The sequence below is a fragment of the Aythya fuligula genome, chromosome 9 (assembly GCF_009819795.1).
Source record: "Aythya fuligula isolate bAytFul2 chromosome 9, bAytFul2.pri, whole genome shotgun sequence".
NCBI lineage: Eukaryota > Metazoa > Chordata > Aves > Anseriformes > Anatidae > Aythya > Aythya fuligula.
Genome location: NC_045567.1, coordinates 24,567,100 through 24,584,191, shown reverse-complemented (window position 1 = coordinate 24,584,191; position 17,092 = coordinate 24,567,100). Strand labels below are relative to the sequence as shown.

At 40.2% G+C, this 17,092-nt stretch overlaps 1 protein-coding gene across 3 annotated transcripts; it reads left to right on the top strand.

The window, feature by feature from the left end:
* Positions 1–4,662: 4,662 nt before the first annotated feature.
* Positions 4,663–16,838, top strand: MFSD1 (major facilitator superfamily domain containing 1). Of its 3 annotated transcripts, XM_032193459.1 has the most exons (17): positions 4,663–4,804; positions 4,928–4,980; positions 5,390–5,502; positions 5,851–5,893; positions 6,199–6,266; positions 6,894–7,002; positions 7,232–7,334; positions 7,951–8,049; positions 8,673–8,784; positions 9,622–9,678; positions 10,165–10,321; positions 10,842–10,939; positions 11,240–11,352; positions 11,850–11,897; positions 12,622–12,682; positions 15,003–15,117; positions 15,370–16,838. In XM_032193459.1, exons 1-17 carry the CDS (start codon positions 4,663–4,665, stop codon positions 15,427–15,429), a joined length of 1,551 nt encoding a protein of 516 aa, XP_032049350.1. In that variant the 3' UTR covers positions 15,430–16,838. The 3 variants fall into 3 exon arrangements, with proteins under 3 accessions (XP_032049350.1, XP_032049351.1, XP_032049352.1); XM_032193460.1 differs by lacking the exons at positions 15,003–15,117; positions 15,370–16,838 and adding an exon at positions 14,019–14,835; XM_032193461.1 differs by lacking the exons at positions 15,003–15,117; positions 15,370–16,838 and having other exon boundaries at positions 12,622–12,686.
* Positions 16,839–17,092: the final 254 nt, after the last annotated feature.

Here is a 17,092-nt window from a genome sequence, read left to right as displayed (position 1 = left end):
AGCCTCTTCGGCTGAGAGGGGAGGAGGTGTTTGCTTTGGCAGCATCGCTTTCTGAACTTCAGGAGGTTTCCTAGGCCAAGATCTTTGGTCTCACATGGATTGATGGTGCAAAAATGCTTCCTCAGCCTTTTTTTCCAGCTTTCTCTGATGTAAAATAGTTTACAGAAATTAGACACGTCTTAAGGAGTTTGTATGTAAGTCCAATAGCACTTGAGTGAGACAGGAAGAGCACAGGATGCAGCGAGCTTTATAATAACACATTCCTTACCACATGAGGTGATTAAAAAATGTTTGTGTGCCTGTGTATGACAGATCTTTCATAATAGGTTGCTAATGCAAAATGGAGGCAAAGCACAAGATTTTTGGTTCAAAGAATGGCTAATAGGCTAATGATGGTGAGGTAAATTTTATCATGCTAAATACACTTCCTATGTCTTTGCAATTTTGTCGTATTCTGAAGCATTTTTGCTGAGGACAGTAATAACTTAGGAGAACTAAACTGTGAAAGCTAATCATTGCTTCACGTGGGTATTTACTATCCAGGGTGTTCAGTGAACTTGATTGATCTGGGCAATGCAAAAAGGTGAGGCCACAAGCACAAGGATTTTATAGCATCTATAAAGTACTGTACACAGTTTTTGCTCAATTTTATGCTGTTAAACTAAGCATTTGGTATCATATGGCACTTTAAGTACTTTGATTTATGGTAAGACAGAAATTGCATCTGTAATAAACATTCTGAAGTATGAGGTTAAGAGTAATCTACTGTATTTATTTGTGGCATAAAGTCTCACCAGCAATGCCTTTAAGAATCATCTTAGGCTTAACTCACACTGCACATTGCAGCCACACCGTGCTCCAGCAAGGTCACATCCAAGGTGAAGACTGAAGTGAATGGGGAGAAAGGGGTGGCATGGCAAATGTTTTGTAATAGCTAATGGAAAAACACCCTTTTTCTCCTATTAAATATCCCAGATACATTAATGTAATTTCTTACTCTACTGTAAAGGGCTCTATGTTATACCTAACAAGACAAAGTACAAATCCAGTCTTGTTTAATATGAAAACATTTAAGCACACAGACATGAAAATAACCTGAGAAACCCACTGACATCTTTGAAATTAAATACCATAAAATTAAATGTATTTCAGGTTTGCAAAAATTCCCTCGAGGATGAATGAAAGCACAGAAACCCATTGTTGTACTAGAGCCTGCCATGGCCGTGTTCCATGGGAAGAATCTTCCCACCATTAAATTTACTATTTTGGTATTAAATCAATTATACTCGGTGGATCCTGTTTAAGAATAACAAATTAAGTAATACTTTTAAATGATTTAGGTAGCTTTTGAAGTATCTTATCTTAAACCTTCCATCTTTGCATATTTTTGTATGCTAGTAATAGCATGGGAGAGTGGCAATATTGCAATTGATATTGTAAGGGATGAATGACAAAGGCTTCATTGGCTTTAACTCTCCTGCACCTTTTTCATAGGAAACCATAGAATAATTCAATTCAGATAGATCCCTTGTGTCCAAAAGCAGGCAGAACAGAGGACAAGAAGAAGCAAGCCACGTTATGAAATCATGAAGTTTTCAGGATAACACAGCTTAAATAAAAAAGACAAATCCAGGATGCCTTTGTATAAATAATAAAATTAGAGAAAGATTTGACCTTTGACGTGATACGTTCTGAAATAGCCTTCTGTCTCACTGTTTTAACAGGAAAAGGAGGGATATGTTGCTGTCATTTCGTGTTTCTGTTACGTATTGGATCAGCAGTGGCATACTGAATTTCTTACGATAAGGAAAACAGACTGTAATATTACGGAGAGCTGCATAAACTAAAATGGGACAAGAACACGGGAAACCAGTAAAATCCTACCGCTCAGTTAGCAGAAAGTCACGATGATGTTCTTCGCTGCGTACTCATTTTTCCAGGAATACTTTGTCATCATACTTGGCAGAGGCAATTGCCACGGCTGTCAGAAGCTCTTAAAAACACTTTTGCAGAGTGTATTTTTTGGTCTGTAGCATACAAAACACTGCAACAAAGAACCCAGGAAGAAATCCTGACCCACACTCAGCTTTAAAGATTGCAGGATTTTTGTGTGCTTGTTGATTGATTAATCAAAGTCAAATAAACAAGAGCTGTGGTGAGGATATCTGCAGAGCCTCTGAAAGCTTTTCATTTCAGTTCTTCACATTGACGTACACAGCTGAATCCAGGCCGTAATATCATCATCCTAAATCACAAATTGCACTTTAATATGTTTACTTGCTTTGTGTTTTTGCCTGTTGCTTTGGTTATGGGGCTGGAGAGCCTTTTTGAGACTTAGGAGATACAGCCTGTTTTTCTAGATCTTCCTCTGGATATCCTTGGTGATAAAACTGATCAATAGTTACAGGAGAGTTTCTGTTGGATCCTTTAGTGAGAGTGCTGGTATCATGTCACTGCCTGTGAGTTATAGAATCACAGAATGGCTTGGGTTGGAAGGGATCTTAGAGATCACTGAACTCCAACCCCCTGATGCAGGCAGGGAGACCTTCCACTATGGATTATACATTGGGTTGATTTGAAATTAAGAGTATTATAGCTTAAACAACAAAATCACACAACAATGATAAAACATTGAAATGGCTCTTTTGTGTGTGTTGGTTGCCTCTTTCATCTTTAATCATCACTTCTATTTACTTGTGCCTTCCGAACCAACATTTAAAAATAGTTACAGGGGAAATGGCAATATATTTTTGATGATAATATTCTGGCACTTTATTTATTTATTTATTTTAAGTTTAACTTTGTAGGGTACATTGGCTTTGAACTGGCAACCATCATTTTGTGGAATAGACTGTGCAGTTCGTTTAATATTTCTGAGGGTTTTCTTCCTTGACCAACACTATAATGCTTCAGAAATTCCTGTGGTTCAGATTAAGCTCTAAATGGGGCAGAAGTTCTCAGGGAAGCAGCCACGAGCCATAAAGAAGTTGGTTCTGTTGATTCTGGCTCTGTACTTCACAATCAGCATGGCTGGGGCTCCTTTGCTCGTCTCTGGCAATGGGTCCAGCTGTCTCCTGAGGTTTCTCGGCATTTTCTTTCTGAGAATCGTGGTGGGAGGGCAGTTTGGGAATTTCAGACTTTTGCAACCATGTTTGTGTTCTGGAGGGAAAATAGAGTGTGAGAATGACCAAAAAAATATTTTCTGTGGATCAGAGAGAGCAAGAAAAGTACTGGGTGACATGACACCGGACTCCTGGAATAATGCGGATAGTTAGATAGGAAATAATTTTTTTTTCTTCCATACACAGACTTTCACTAGATATAACTTTGCTGCTCGAAGTTATCCTTTTTATGCTTGTATAGGACCTACGTACAGCTAACTATGCCCCCTGTATGGCCGCACGTTGCCCTCCAGCTCCCTCCAGCGGCCCTGAAATTGGGTTTGTTGGACGATGCTTTTGCAACGAGGCCGTGCAGTTTAAGACCAGGTTTTTAAGAGAAAACTCAAAGAACTGCACTAATTTTGAGTACTCTAGACTAGTTTAGGGTGGCTGAAAATGTGACCCAGTAATTTCTCTTTTCTAGGAAGACAGGCATTCGATAACATACTTGTCTTTTGGCAGATGTGTAGCTTTTGGAAGGCACGTACTGAGTGAAATGTAAGCAATTTATTCCCAATAGTAGTCTGCAGTAGAGCCACTACAAGCACGCTATACCAATGTGTTTTGAAAACTTACTGCTGAATGGTTACTGCTCAAATTTTTGACAGAGCAGATGGAAAGTGGGCCTCGGCTCACTGCATGTCAGGCAAAATGCAACAAATGTGAGTGCTGTTGATGTGCTCACTGTAGGCCTGCCATTAAAACCCTTTTAAATAGAAGGTAGACTATGCATGTGCCAAAAAAAAAAAAAAAATAATAATGACAAGTCCTTCCAAGAGTGTGCCTAAGACACAGTTTTATCATTGCTGAGATATCAGGGACTTTTATACAGCTGACATCCTGCTATGTTTTGCGCAGGTGACTTTTCTGATGTTCTCACACAAACCTTTATGATACAGGCTCACATGGCCCTGTCCAGTGGCGTGAGTGACCCAGGACAGAACACCCAGCAGAGAGGTAACACACGCTGTGAGGAAACACGCCAGAAAAGGTGGAAAAATAAAGAGAAGATGTGAGTTTAATGAATTTAACGGTCTCTTAGCCCAAGTAACACGCAATAGGACAAGAAGAAATGGCCTCAAGTTGTGCCAGGGGAGGCTTAGGTTGGATATTAGGAAAACATTCTTTACTGAAAGGTTTGTGAAGGGTTGTAAGTGGCTGCCCAGGACGAAGTGGGTGGTGTTTAACCCTGGGGGTGTTTAAGAGAGCTGTAGACGTGGTGCTTAGGGGCACGGTTTAGTGGTAGCCACGGCTGCTCGGTTAACACTTGGACTTGATGGCCTTAGGGGCTGTGTGAGCTCATGGTTGCAGCGCTGCCCGGGGGTCGCCATCCCCATCCCTGCGCCCCGCCTGAGGCTTCCCCATGCAGGCCGCCCGCTGCAGGCCCTGCCCGTCGCCATGGCAACCGCGGAGGAGCCCGCGCTCCGTTACCACGGCAACCGCCGCGCGGCGCCTTATGGGGGCCGCTCACGTGACGGCGCGGTCACATGACGGCGGCGCGATGGCGGAGGAGGAGCGGGCGCTGCTGGGCTCCGATGGCGGCGGCGGCGCCGCGGGGCCCGCCCGCCGCCTGTCCCCCTGCCACCCGCAGCGCCTGGCGCACCGCCTGCTCGTCCTGGCGCTCATGTGCTTCCTGGGCTTCGGTGCGGGGCTGGGCGGGTGGGGGGGAAGCCCCCGGGCAGGGCCGGTGCGGGTCGGGGCCTCCTCTCCTCTCCCCTGAGGCGTTCTCCCCCCCCTCTGAGGCCTCCCTCCCCTTCTCCCCACAGGCAGCTACTTCTGCTACGACAACCCGGCCGCCCTGCAGACGCAGGTCCAGGCGGTGAGTCCCTTGGGGGCTGTGCGGGCCCCGGGTGGTGCTCCGTGGGGTGCTGCTGGTGGGGTGCCCGGCCTGGTGCGTGGGGTGCGGGGTTAAAATAGCAGCGCTGAGCCCCTCAGAGGTGCTGGTGGCATTCATTTGCTGCGTTCTGGTTGAAAAGAGGTGGGTGATTTTCTTTTAGGAGCCCCCGAGAACGTCTTAATCTCTATGCGTTAAAACAGCGTGCATCAGTTCATTCTAAAATAGCCATTTCCAGCAGAAATCACCACCAAACATCCCCTTGTACTTTCTGATCAGAAAGTGTGCTTATTTCTAAGTACTCTTACATAGATGCATATTCTGTGACTTTGTAGTTACCTGAGGAGCAAGTTATTTACTTACCTATTTTCAAATTTTCCTCCTGTTCCTGTAGGATATGAAGGTGAACACGGCACAGTTCATGGCGCTCTATGCCTGGTATTCCTGGCCCAATGTGGTGCTTTGCTTCTTTGGAGGCTTTCTGATAGACAGAGTATTTGGAATACGGTAGGTGTGATCCCGCTGTCATTCGCGTTTAGCGGATGGGAGAGGTAAAGTGCATGAAGAACTTAACGCAGCAGAGTTCTTTCTTTTTCTTTCACACTTTCACACCACCTAGGAACTTCTGCTGGTACAACCAGTTTCTGTTCCTTTTATGTCTTCGGTAAAATAGCTTCAAAAATGCCAGTCTGCATCTCTTTCTTTTTAATGAAATTGTCAAGCTATCACATGTATTACACAGAACTTTCATTGTGCATCTGCCTTCCCTTTTTCCTTACTGTATGTCTAATACTGTGTTTTACAGGGGAGAAAAGGAATCGATCTATTCATTAAATTGTTCTATTTTTCTTACAGGTTGGGCACTATAATATTTAGTATCTTTGTTTGTGTTGGGCAGGTAAGTGCAAGTGAGAGGGCGAAGGATGATACCAGAAGCATCTCTGCTGGGAGTGGGATGGAGAAAAAAGCTTGGATGGCTTCACTGATAGTAGTGTGTACTCAGGGTGGGTCAGGATGGATTTTGTGTAGCCAGCAGGTTAATGCATAAGGCAGAGGAGTAAAATAAAAAGGAAAGAGCAGGAAGTGGATGTGGAATAGTTCTCTGGGCCCAGAAAGGGAAAATCATCTTGCTTTGAGATGGTTCTAGTTCGATTCGCGCTCCAAATTTGAAATGATAATTCTTCTTAAATGTTTATTTGACAGGTGATCTTTGCCTTGGGAGCACTGTTTAATGCTTTTTGGCTGATGGAAGCAGGCAGATTGGTATTTGGGTAAGTCTAGAGGAGCGTGCTGTGTGCCCTATCATGTAGGATCAGCTTTCTGCATCCTAGAAAGCTGCGGCTGTGTTTGCGCTCCAACAAAATCATTGGCTGTTAAGGCATCTTTGAAGTTGAGATGTGCAAAAAGCTTCAGTCTTGTTCCCATTCTAATGCAAAATTAGAAAATAAGTACGGCTTCTCAGTTGTTCTTCGTTTGGAACATCCACCTACTGATTTCAGAAATTACAAAAGTCCCCAAATAAAGACTTGGCACTCAGTAGTCTGACAAAACTGGGTTAGTCTTTCTCTAATTTTTACTTTCTCGAATAAAGGGAATTCTTAGCAACAACAAATACAAAAGGGCTGCGGTAGTGGTAAAAACGAGAGCAAATGTCATATTTGCTCCTAGTTTGGAATGTTCCACAGAACGAAAATGCTAGAAAGTCTGACTAACTCTACTGGGGGGTGGACAGTTCTTTGGGGTCTGATAAGATGCTGCTTTTGGTGTCGTTGGGGTCAGCAGCTGTGCCACGAGAAACTCCTCTGAAATACTCTCATATTGGTATTGATAGCAAGCGTTGGGCTGTTTCTTGTTATTTCCCATGTTAACGTGTTTTGTTTTATGCCTCCCTTTTTCAGAATAGGTGGAGAGTCCTTAGCGGTGGCACAGAACACGTATGCAGTCAGTTGGTTTAAAGGCAAAGAGCTAAATCTCGTGTTTGGATTACAACTCAGCATGGCCAGAATTGTAAGTTTAAAGCTGTGTAGCTCTGATTCATGGACTGTAACGGGTGTGGCTTGTCTGTGTTGCTGGTGGCTGATGTTCCAGGTGTTGTTTTATCTGTCTTTAACAGATATTTATAAATAAAGACTGTTTATCTGTCCTTACGTGTTCAGTAAGCAGTTTGACTAATGTTCCTTTTGAATTCATGTAATTGTGGCAGGCATTATTCATTACATAAGTCTGTTCTGCCTAGGGGAGCACAGTGAACATGAATATCATGGGATGGATTTACTCCAGAGTTCAACATCTTCTGGGGCACAGTGGTCACAGTACTCTTGGCATAACTCTCATGATAGGTTAGTAATAATTTTGAATTGATATCACTTGATATTTTGGGTTTCTGAATTTGAATGGTATGTGTATACGTTACTGATTTCCTACTAACTATGAAGTTAGTAAAATGCTGCGTGATTTTTCTGGCTGCAGAACTCAATTTTGTGTCTTACAGCAGTGAAATATCAAAAAAAAAAAAAATCTGAAGGGCATCAAGTCACAGATTGTGTGTAGCTGCCTGATGTGTAAAAGCAGAATTACATCTCCCTTTGGATCAGCATTCCTTTTCTTCAGAGCCACGAGTGTTAGTGTTAACGCCTTGGTGGTGTTAACAAGGCCTTGGCTTTGGTTCTGTTATTGCAAGGCGCAGATAAGGACTGACTGAGTGGGAGTGGTGGTAATATTTGTGGAATAAATACAGTTGGTGTTTGTACTGCAGTTCCAAACAGGTGCCTCCTCTGGTAGACTTCAATATTTACACCTTATTCTGAGCTGCACAGCTTGTTGAGTCTTGTACATAAACTGGTGTTAACCTAACTGAGCTTGCATTAGATATGTGAAGATATGTTACCCTGTGTGTCTAAAAGCCCAATTACTGCTTTGTTCAACAGCTAACTGTGTTGTCTTACCTTCTTGCAGGTGGCATAACGTGTCTCTTCTCACTGGGTTGTGCGCTAATCCTCGCTTATCTGGACAAGAGAGCAGAGAAACTCCTTTGCAAAGAGCAAGGGAAAACGGGTGAGTGCTGTGGGCAAACGTGCCTTGGACTTGATTCTTTTATTCTAGAGCAGATCTCTGTGGTTGTTCAATGTTTTATTTGTGGAGCTTGTGGAAAACCTTCCAGTTCACACCAGTTTGGACCAGTACTCTGTTTTGTTGAAATCGGTCTTCTTTCCTTCAGTGGGTGTGCAGAAACATGCCGCTCTCTTCCACCAGTATGGTGTTTTGAGTTCTCTGCGTGGAAGAACTTAGCCCAATTGAAAATACACTTGGTTCTCAAGTTCTGTTTGAGTATATAGCGTGACGTTTCAGGCACTAATTTCACAAGCTGATCAAGCTGTTCTTTCAAGGAAGTGTTTATATTTAATTCTACTGCACAAGACAGCTTTAAAAAAAACTTTGGAGAACTTGTACATCCGGCTTAATGGAGGAGATAGAGTTCTCCACTTTGGTGCTGTTGATCTAGAACCTGTATTCTTAGCTTCTACTCACTGTGTGAACTTCATACAAGAATGTGGATAGTGGCAGGATCATAATACTTCAGTAGTGACTCTCGGTCACCTGAATGTCTATTCAGTGTGTATGAATTTCAGATATGTTTGTGCTGACTGAAACAATATTGTCTTTTGCCTCCGTTCCAGGTGAAGTGATTAAGCTGACTGATGTGAAGGACTTCTCTTTGTCACTGTGGCTTATATTTTTAATCTGTGTCTGTTATTACGGAGCGGTCTTTCCTTTCATCGGTCTTGGGAAGTAAGCACCTTGCATAGTGCAGCTCTTTTTCCCCTTGAGTTTGGCCAGGGTTTCACTAGTTGTAATGTGGTTTATAAGGTAGGAGGTGCGGCTGATGATTAAAAAATGCAGATGGCTACGGGACCGCTGGTCTCCTAGTAAGTCTGTGCTGCACACAACTCTTACACTTTCCTTATCTGCTGGGCTTTGTGGGAAATACCATTCGTTTGTGTAGGTGAGTTGTCAGAACTCAAAAGCATAACATGTGTTCCATTGCCAAATTAAAACTCTATTTAGATTGAACCATGACACAAGATTTGGTGCAGAAAGTTGTGGACAGTTGTTGTATAGGATTCCTCCAATGCTCATACACCATCGAATTTGAGTTGGGGGCTTAAACATAGTTACAGCTTTGGACTAAAGCTCTTTTGCTGCTAATTTTAATTTATCAAGCTGAAGCTTGAAGCATTTGTGTGTAGACTTTTTTCTCTGAACCGTGTGACTTGATGCAAGAACTCAATTGGAATTTGAATATAATTAGAAGCAGACCTTGTGAGCTTCATGCGTATTTTATGTTGTAAAGTGGAAAGTCTGAGATTACTTGGAGGTGTTTTAATGGCCAGCAATGTAGGTGCCTATTTTTCATTTGTGCATTTATTCCAAAACCTCTTACTGCTAATGTCTCATTACTGTGTTATGTATTGGTTATGTATTTTGAATGTTTTCTGCAAAATGCAATGTAAATAGTCCTTTGACAAAAATCTTGAGACTCTGAGTCATCTAAATGAGATCTCTTTTGGAGTGTTTGATAATTATTCTTGTATGCATCGTTCTAAGTTTGTACTTCTTTACTTCTAGGGTTTTCTTTATTGAGAAATTCCGATTTTCATCTCAAGAAGCAAGTGCAATTGACAGGTATATTTTGGTTAGTTTAATGAGTAGATGCCCTACTACCGTGCTTTAGGAGTGTATGTGTATCTGTATTTTGCTTCAGTGGATAGATAGAGTTGGCATGGGCTGAGAAATAATTGGGAGACATTTGCTTAAGTAAAGATGTCTTAGATATGCTGGTTGAGGGATCTGAAAGAAAAAGTTCTATCTGAAGTGTATTACTGTGGAATTTAGTGATTTCCTTCAGAGTAGATGGAAACAGTTTAATAGCACTGATAAGTAAATTTTCCTTGTTTTGAAGAAGTATTTGGGATCTGGCAAAACACTTGATGGTGTGTGATTCCAAAAGTTCTAAGTATGTTGCTGTTTCCTTCATGGATGATGAATGTCTTCGTGGCCTGAGACGTTTGGGGAGTTTTGAGTTCTGGAATCTATTTTTCTTTGTGTGTGTGGATTTTATGGTTTGAAGTTACAACGGAATTTTTTTTTCTTTTTTTTACTCTTTTATAGCATTGTGTATATTATATCGGCACCCATGTCCCCTGTCTTTGGATTCCTGGTGGATAAAATTGGGAAGAATATCATCTGGGTTCTATGTGCTGTAGTAACTACGCTTGCTGCTCATATTATGTTGGCGTTCACCTTCTGGAACCCCTGGATAGCAATGGTAACCAGTGTCTCAAAGAGACTTTGATAGCTAAATCTGGCAAAATAAGAATTTTTGCTGCTGATTAATTATTCTGTATGTTTTGTGTCTTCTGACTGCATAGATAGTGTTAAAACCTATTTAAATATTCCCTTGTTATGTTGGTGTAGTTTTGAAGCTATTAATGTCATAAGTAGGCCACTTCTAATGGTTTTAAACTGTCTCTAGCATGCTATATTTGATAACTGTAAACTTGAATAAAAGCTTTTGTTGTGAGCTTCCTCTTCCTGGGGCCTGAGAAATAGATTATGAAATTAGGTTTACAAAGTTGAATGCAGTGCCCACCAGTGTTTCCACTTCTGGAAAGAGTTCTCTCTTCTTCTAAATATGCATATTTATTTAGAAGAACATAGCAAAAACAAGTTACTTTTGCTCTTCCTTTCTGTTTTTGGAGAAGGGGAAAACTAATACATGCATTTATTAGAACCGTACAGCAAAAACACATTTCATCCAGCATCTTGTCATTTATTTATTTCACCAGTGTTTACTAGGAGTGGCCTACTCCTTGCTTGCCTGTGCCCTGTGGCCCATGGTGGCCTTTGTTGTTCCAGAACATCAGCTGGGAACTGCTTATGGCTTGTAAGTACTGAGATCTGTTATGTTGCTCTACAGTGATGACATCCCTGTACTGTGGAACCACTTAATACCAAGTAGTTGTAACAAGTTAAAGGTTGCTGGTTCTGTTCAAGTTCAGTCTGGGAAGAGTTCTTCTGTAGTTTCAGTGGGTGGTTGCAGCAGATGCACAGTAACTTCTGCGAAAACAGAGTTGTGGCTCTGCCTAACATATGGAGAGAAGTTAATCTTGCTGTTCGATAAAAATAAAATATTGATTGTTCTTTAAAAGGCTTTTACACAGTGGTAATCCTTTGTTTTTGTTAGCATGCAGTCTATCCAGAATCTCGGTCTGGCAATTATTTCTATAGCAGCTGGGGTGATTCTGGACACAAGAGGATACTTGTTTCTTGAGGTCTTCTTCAGCGCTTGTGTTTGCTGTAAGTAGTGAAAACACTGAAAATAGATTCTGTGCGTTGAGGAGACTTTGGCTTCTCTACATATTTTCTGTAACATGCTAAGTAACTCCTTTGTGTCTGTGCAGTTGGATAGACATTTTCAGCTGAAGCAATGTTGAAAGAGACTTGTACCTAGTGAAGTATTTTGTGTTTTATTCTGAAGTGACTTTGTGAATAGCGTGGATGTTTGGAAAAAATGCAGAGTGAGTGAAAGGGTAGGTGAATGATGCTCTTAAAGCCTGTGTTTGTATCAGGGTTCTCTATTAATATGAAGAAAAAAACTTTCTCTGAGTTACCATGCTGCTTGTGAGCATAGCAGAATTTTCAAAAGTGATAAAAATGCTGCTGCAAAAAGCTCCCTTTCATTACAATTGTCATGAAAAAAAATCTTAATTGTTGCTCGGTCGGATGTTAAAGCTGCTTTTATGTTATTGCAGTAAACTTTCTGTCAGCTAAAACTTCTTTATTTTATTTTTTAGTGTCACTGATAGCTGTAGTCATGCTGTATTTTGTGAATCATCTCACAGGTAAGTTAAGTGCTTTTAGTGTCTCTTGATGCTTGTTTTTCATAGGAATTCATGAAGTTACTAAGATGAAGCGTTTACAGTTGGCGGTGTACAGCTGGGTGTCAAATGCTATAGCACATGGATTTGATGCTATCCCTTGGATAAGGCTTGTCCTCATCAAATGTGTTTCCTTGGTGCTGTAGTGTGAACCTTGCTGATTAGCAGGGTGAAGTACCTACCCCTCCAGCTAACTTGAACAAATGTGTAGGATATCATGCAGATAAGCAGTTTAGAAAAAGCTATTTTTGTGTGTAAACTGCTTGATTGTATGTATCTGCAAAACTTGGTAGACTTTCCTTCAAGTAGTGGTCTTTCTCAGCTACTTCTTGAAGCTGTAACCACTGGAAGATCTAGAGGGGTTACCTTAGTTTGTTTCTTTCCAAGTTGCTTTTGCTTTCTCTAATTTTATGGGGAAGTGTGATGAGTTGTAGAGAAACTTCGTTGTTACTCAGCAAAAACCTGAGTCAGGCTTGAGAGCTTAGTGTAGTTCCTGATTTTTGCTTGCTTATTTGATTATGAGGAAGTTGCTTTCTTCTATTTACATCATTTTTTGTGAAAATGACTTATCTCTTCTGTCAAATGCTCTGAGAATTTCTGTAATGAGGTATAATATCAAAGATACAGAATTAATAAAATAAATAAATTGATTTTTAAAGCTTCAAAGTAGTTACGTCATCTGTTGCAGGTGGTGATCTTAACTGGTCTGCAAGGAAAAGGCAAAAACTGCAAAAAGTAGCTGCAACTGAGTAAGTATAAAGAACAGCGTCCTTACAAAATGTTGAACCTCAAGTAATTAAGTAGATTACTGGCAGACCTACAAGAGACTTAAGTTCAGACATTTGTATTGAAAATCACTTTCTTTCCTTCAAGGTAGTAGGATTTCATACTCTTACCTCTTGTGAATAATTAAAGGAAGTAACAATTAACCAGGTCTCCCTTCCTGGCACTCTTGCTTACAATTTCTCCTCATTAATTTCAGTAACCGTCCAACTGAGCAGAATAGAGGTGTAGTTTTTAAAAGTTTGTATCATTTATTTTAAAACTTGCCATTTTACATGGTGTGTTCTTGACGGAGTCAGCAAGAAACATTACTTGGGTTTAATGTCAAGTGATGCATGGACTAATTTTTTAAGTCACATTAAAAACTAGATCCCTCTTCAGGAGAAACCCTACTCTGGTCCCTTCCTGTTCAGCTTGCTTCTTTTGCTGTCTTATGTAGAAGTCTTAACCCAACATGTCTCTGAAAACTGTAGTGTCAAGCTCAGTTTGTGGTCACATCTGTGCCATAAATGCTGGCTGCGGTGAAAAGCTTTTCCGTGACAAATGTTAATATGGAACCCAGCCACAGCTTTCAGGATAACTTCTGTGGAATTTGAGCTGCTTGCATATGAGCAACGTGGAATTTCTTTGACATATGTCCTGTTCTGACCTAATTCAGCTCAGTGAGTCCCTTCAGATCCTGAAGTTTGTTTGCATGTAATGTTGTTGAAATGCTTTACCTCTTTTAATAGGTAACTACACTTTACCTGCAGATACTGTGCTTCTCACAGCTTGTATCTAAGTTCTTTCCAGATAAATACCTTGATACTAAAGACACTTTACATATGTACGTCATGGACTTTTATAAAATTTTGCATATGATGATACTTAATATATATTAAAAAACAACAACAACAACAAAAAACACAACAGCCTGTCAACAAAGTCTTGCCTGGTGACTTGTGGTGGCATGTAACACTTTCTTGATTGTTGTTCTGGTTTGTTATATATCAGTCATGAGGAACACTGAAGGAAACAAAAGCTTTCCAGAGCTGGTGAGCAGGCAGACTTAATTGTGATGAGTATCATCCTTGAGGCAAAACATCACAGCCATTTTTTTAAAACAAATGAAAGAACAAAAGAACCTACATTGTGCTCGGGAACAAAGGAGACCTGTGTCCAAATAGAGCCGCTTCTCAATCTGCCCTGACCATGTGCATAACACTGCCAGAATTTACTGTGAAAGATGTCTTAGAGTATGCTGTGGGATATAGTGCCTTAGAGTAATATTTTCAGTAATTTTTATTACAATGTTTTTTGCAGAAAAGAAAGTTGATTAGCAAATATCATCCAGAAGTGGGGAGCATTTGATCAGCATCATGTCAACTTGAAGAATTTGTGTTGCTTAGTTTGGTGGTCAGCACTGGACAATAGTTCTCTTTCAAAAGATTAACACTGAGAATTTTACAGAAAATGGTTAAGTTTTATGCTTTGTAACTAATTTTAACTAATGCCAACTCATCTCTTAACACTTGAACAAAATCGGTTTACAGTGTTTTACACTGTTTCAGCTGTGTCATTGGAGAGGGCACTCTGCAGCCCAGGACAAACACATTCATCTTTAAAATAAAGACTAGCATAAAGCGTCTATGTACAGCACTGTACCATGTTGGTGTGGGTGGAGACTTCTTAACAGCATTTTATGTACTGGAATAAGGTTCACTGCCTTCCTTAGAAGTGGGTCACTGTTACTGCCTTTGTCACTGTCTTAATGCAAACCGCTGTCTTAAGCTAAACATGTTCAGAGCTTTGTTCAGTCCTGTTTCCCTTTCAGGTTGTGTAGGAAATGACTGACCGACGATGGTCTGGTCAAATATCGACTCTTTTGTAGGTGACTGCTGTCAATTCTGAAGACTGCTGAGCGGTCTTTTACTTGCCTTTTTGACAATTGATTCTTTTTGTATTGTAATCTTATATTTTAAGGAGTGAAGAAGACCTGTTTAATAAAGGGATATTCAATTGTTTTTACAAAAGCTCATTGAGCATGTTGTAATCTGTGGAAATCAAAAGATTTATCTTTCTACTGAAGTCTTGCAATCTAAATAAAAGGAAACTGCAGAAAATAGCCTCTCTCTTTCTTTACACTTAGTGTAATTCATTCACAGCTTTCTTCTAATTTAATATCCAAAATTCATCTACAAGCATTAGAAGCGTTTTTATTTATAGGAAATAAAACCACTGTACGCAAGATAGTTGCTGGGTTTGCACTCTTCAGTGCAAGTCTCTTAAATGAATTTTCTTTTCCAGAGCTGAAGAACAAGAGAGACTCAGACGTCAAAATGAAGATGACTTGGCTAAATTACGGCCAAAAGCTGATGACTTTAGTTTCAGGAATAAATACCTCTCCAAACTAGGCGCTCAGGTATTAGTAACAAAGTAGGGTTTTTAATAGTAATGAGTAGAAGTCTAAAATGGCTGTTTCAAAACCTTGGTTTGTTGTTTCAAATAGCCAGCACATTAACCTCTGAGTAGAATGCTTAATGTATGCTTGTTCACAGAAACAGTCTCACTAATGGTAGTTAAAAATGTAATGAGGAAAATGGAATTGAATCAGACCAAATAAGCTGAGGAGCATGCCTCTCATGATGCATGTTTTTAATCTTATTTTTTACAGCTACCAGACAATTATTCTTCCTATTTATCGACAATGGCACACAGAAGCGTGTTGAAATAACATCTTGCCCTACTTGCAAAAGCAGAAACACATTGAAGTTCCTGTACACACAACTTTGTTTCCAGTACTGAGAACTAACGCTGCAGAAGCAGAATCATGCACCACATTTTTCTGCAAGCATAGACCCTATTTTTAAAGTATTTGGCTTAAGCTCCCCTCTGCACCTTGAGGTAAATAACACAGATACTGAGGAAGAATCACCTGGCTGTTTATTTGAACCCGTGAGCATGTGCTACACCACCCTAAAATACTCAGTGAGTAGCTCAACTCAACAGCTAAGACTTGATCTCCTCTCAGTATACAACCATGGCTGAAGTGTGGAAGCTTTGCTGCGGTAACCAAGTTGCTGTGAAATGAGTCGATGCAGTCATGGAATATTTAACTTCTCAAGTTGGACAACTTTATTGCCATATTGAAAGCAATCTGTTTCATTTTTATTGTAGAAAATGTGAGGGAAGACTACCTCTTATTTTTGGACTAAGCAACTATTTCTGAAGAGACTGAACTATACAATTCTAATGCTTCTATTCAAAAAGTACGAGCCATGGAATTTAATATTAGATCACAGACTTAGCAATAACCTCATGTAAGTCGTCATTAACATGAAAATTGATGTGTTTAAGAGCTTGCCACTGAAAACTGTGGAAAGAGTTCTGGCACTCTGCAAAAATGTTCTTACATTTCATCATGAAAATTACGCTTTTTCCGTAATTTCTGTGGAAGGCTTGTTCCTGAACAGAGCTAGTTTCTAGTAACTCCTGCGGAGTGCTTTATCAGATTCTTTTGTTTTTGTTAACCATAAAGCCTCACTTATGTAATTGGACATAAGTTCTTACACTAAACTAATCGTACTCTAAAAGGGAAGAGCATCTGGCTTTCTTGAGCACTGGCTGCACTGAGCGAAGAGCTGCTGTATGAGTAGATGATGAGGTGCACAGAGGTGAGCGAGCTTTTCTTGGCTGACTTCAGGCAGTTCTTGTGTGCCCCAGTGCTTAAGAAATTTATATAAGTTGCTTGACTGGAGAGAAAATATTTTGTTAGAATAAAAAATTATATTTATATTACTTTGCCTGCAGTAACTTAACCCTTCTGCAACTCATTGTTTTGATTTTATTTTATTTTTTAAAGATATGACGAAGTGGAGATTTCTTTCATGTTCTGAAAAGGCTAACAGGTTTGTGAAAGACTAAGCAAGGACTATTTTGATTACTATTAATGTATTCTGAAGAGCAATCTAGGAAAACAAAGTGGCAGATTGAGCTTACTTCTGAACTGGAGCAGTACGCTGACCTGTGAGAACTCTTATTGGTGCTTTCTGTGCTCCCTTAGAGAACCAAACACTATCTTGGTTGATTTTTGTTTGTAGACTTGTGAATTATGGGTCTCTTTTAATAAAAGCTTCAAATGGATGTTGGCTCTTGTATTGTTCTTACTGTTTTGTGATGTGTTGTTGACCTTGGAGGTAGTTGAGATTTACTTTTTTTTTTTTTAAACAAGTACAATTTCTGCTTTCCCCTGAGAAATACTTAGATGAAGCGTCTCTTTGAGGATCCAAGGGAAAAATTTCCCCCCGGTTCCTTTGCTGTTGGGTGGATGCATTTGTCCTTCTCGGGAAGGGAAGAAATTAGATATTGTTCTACTGCTCTTCCTCACTTCCTTCAGC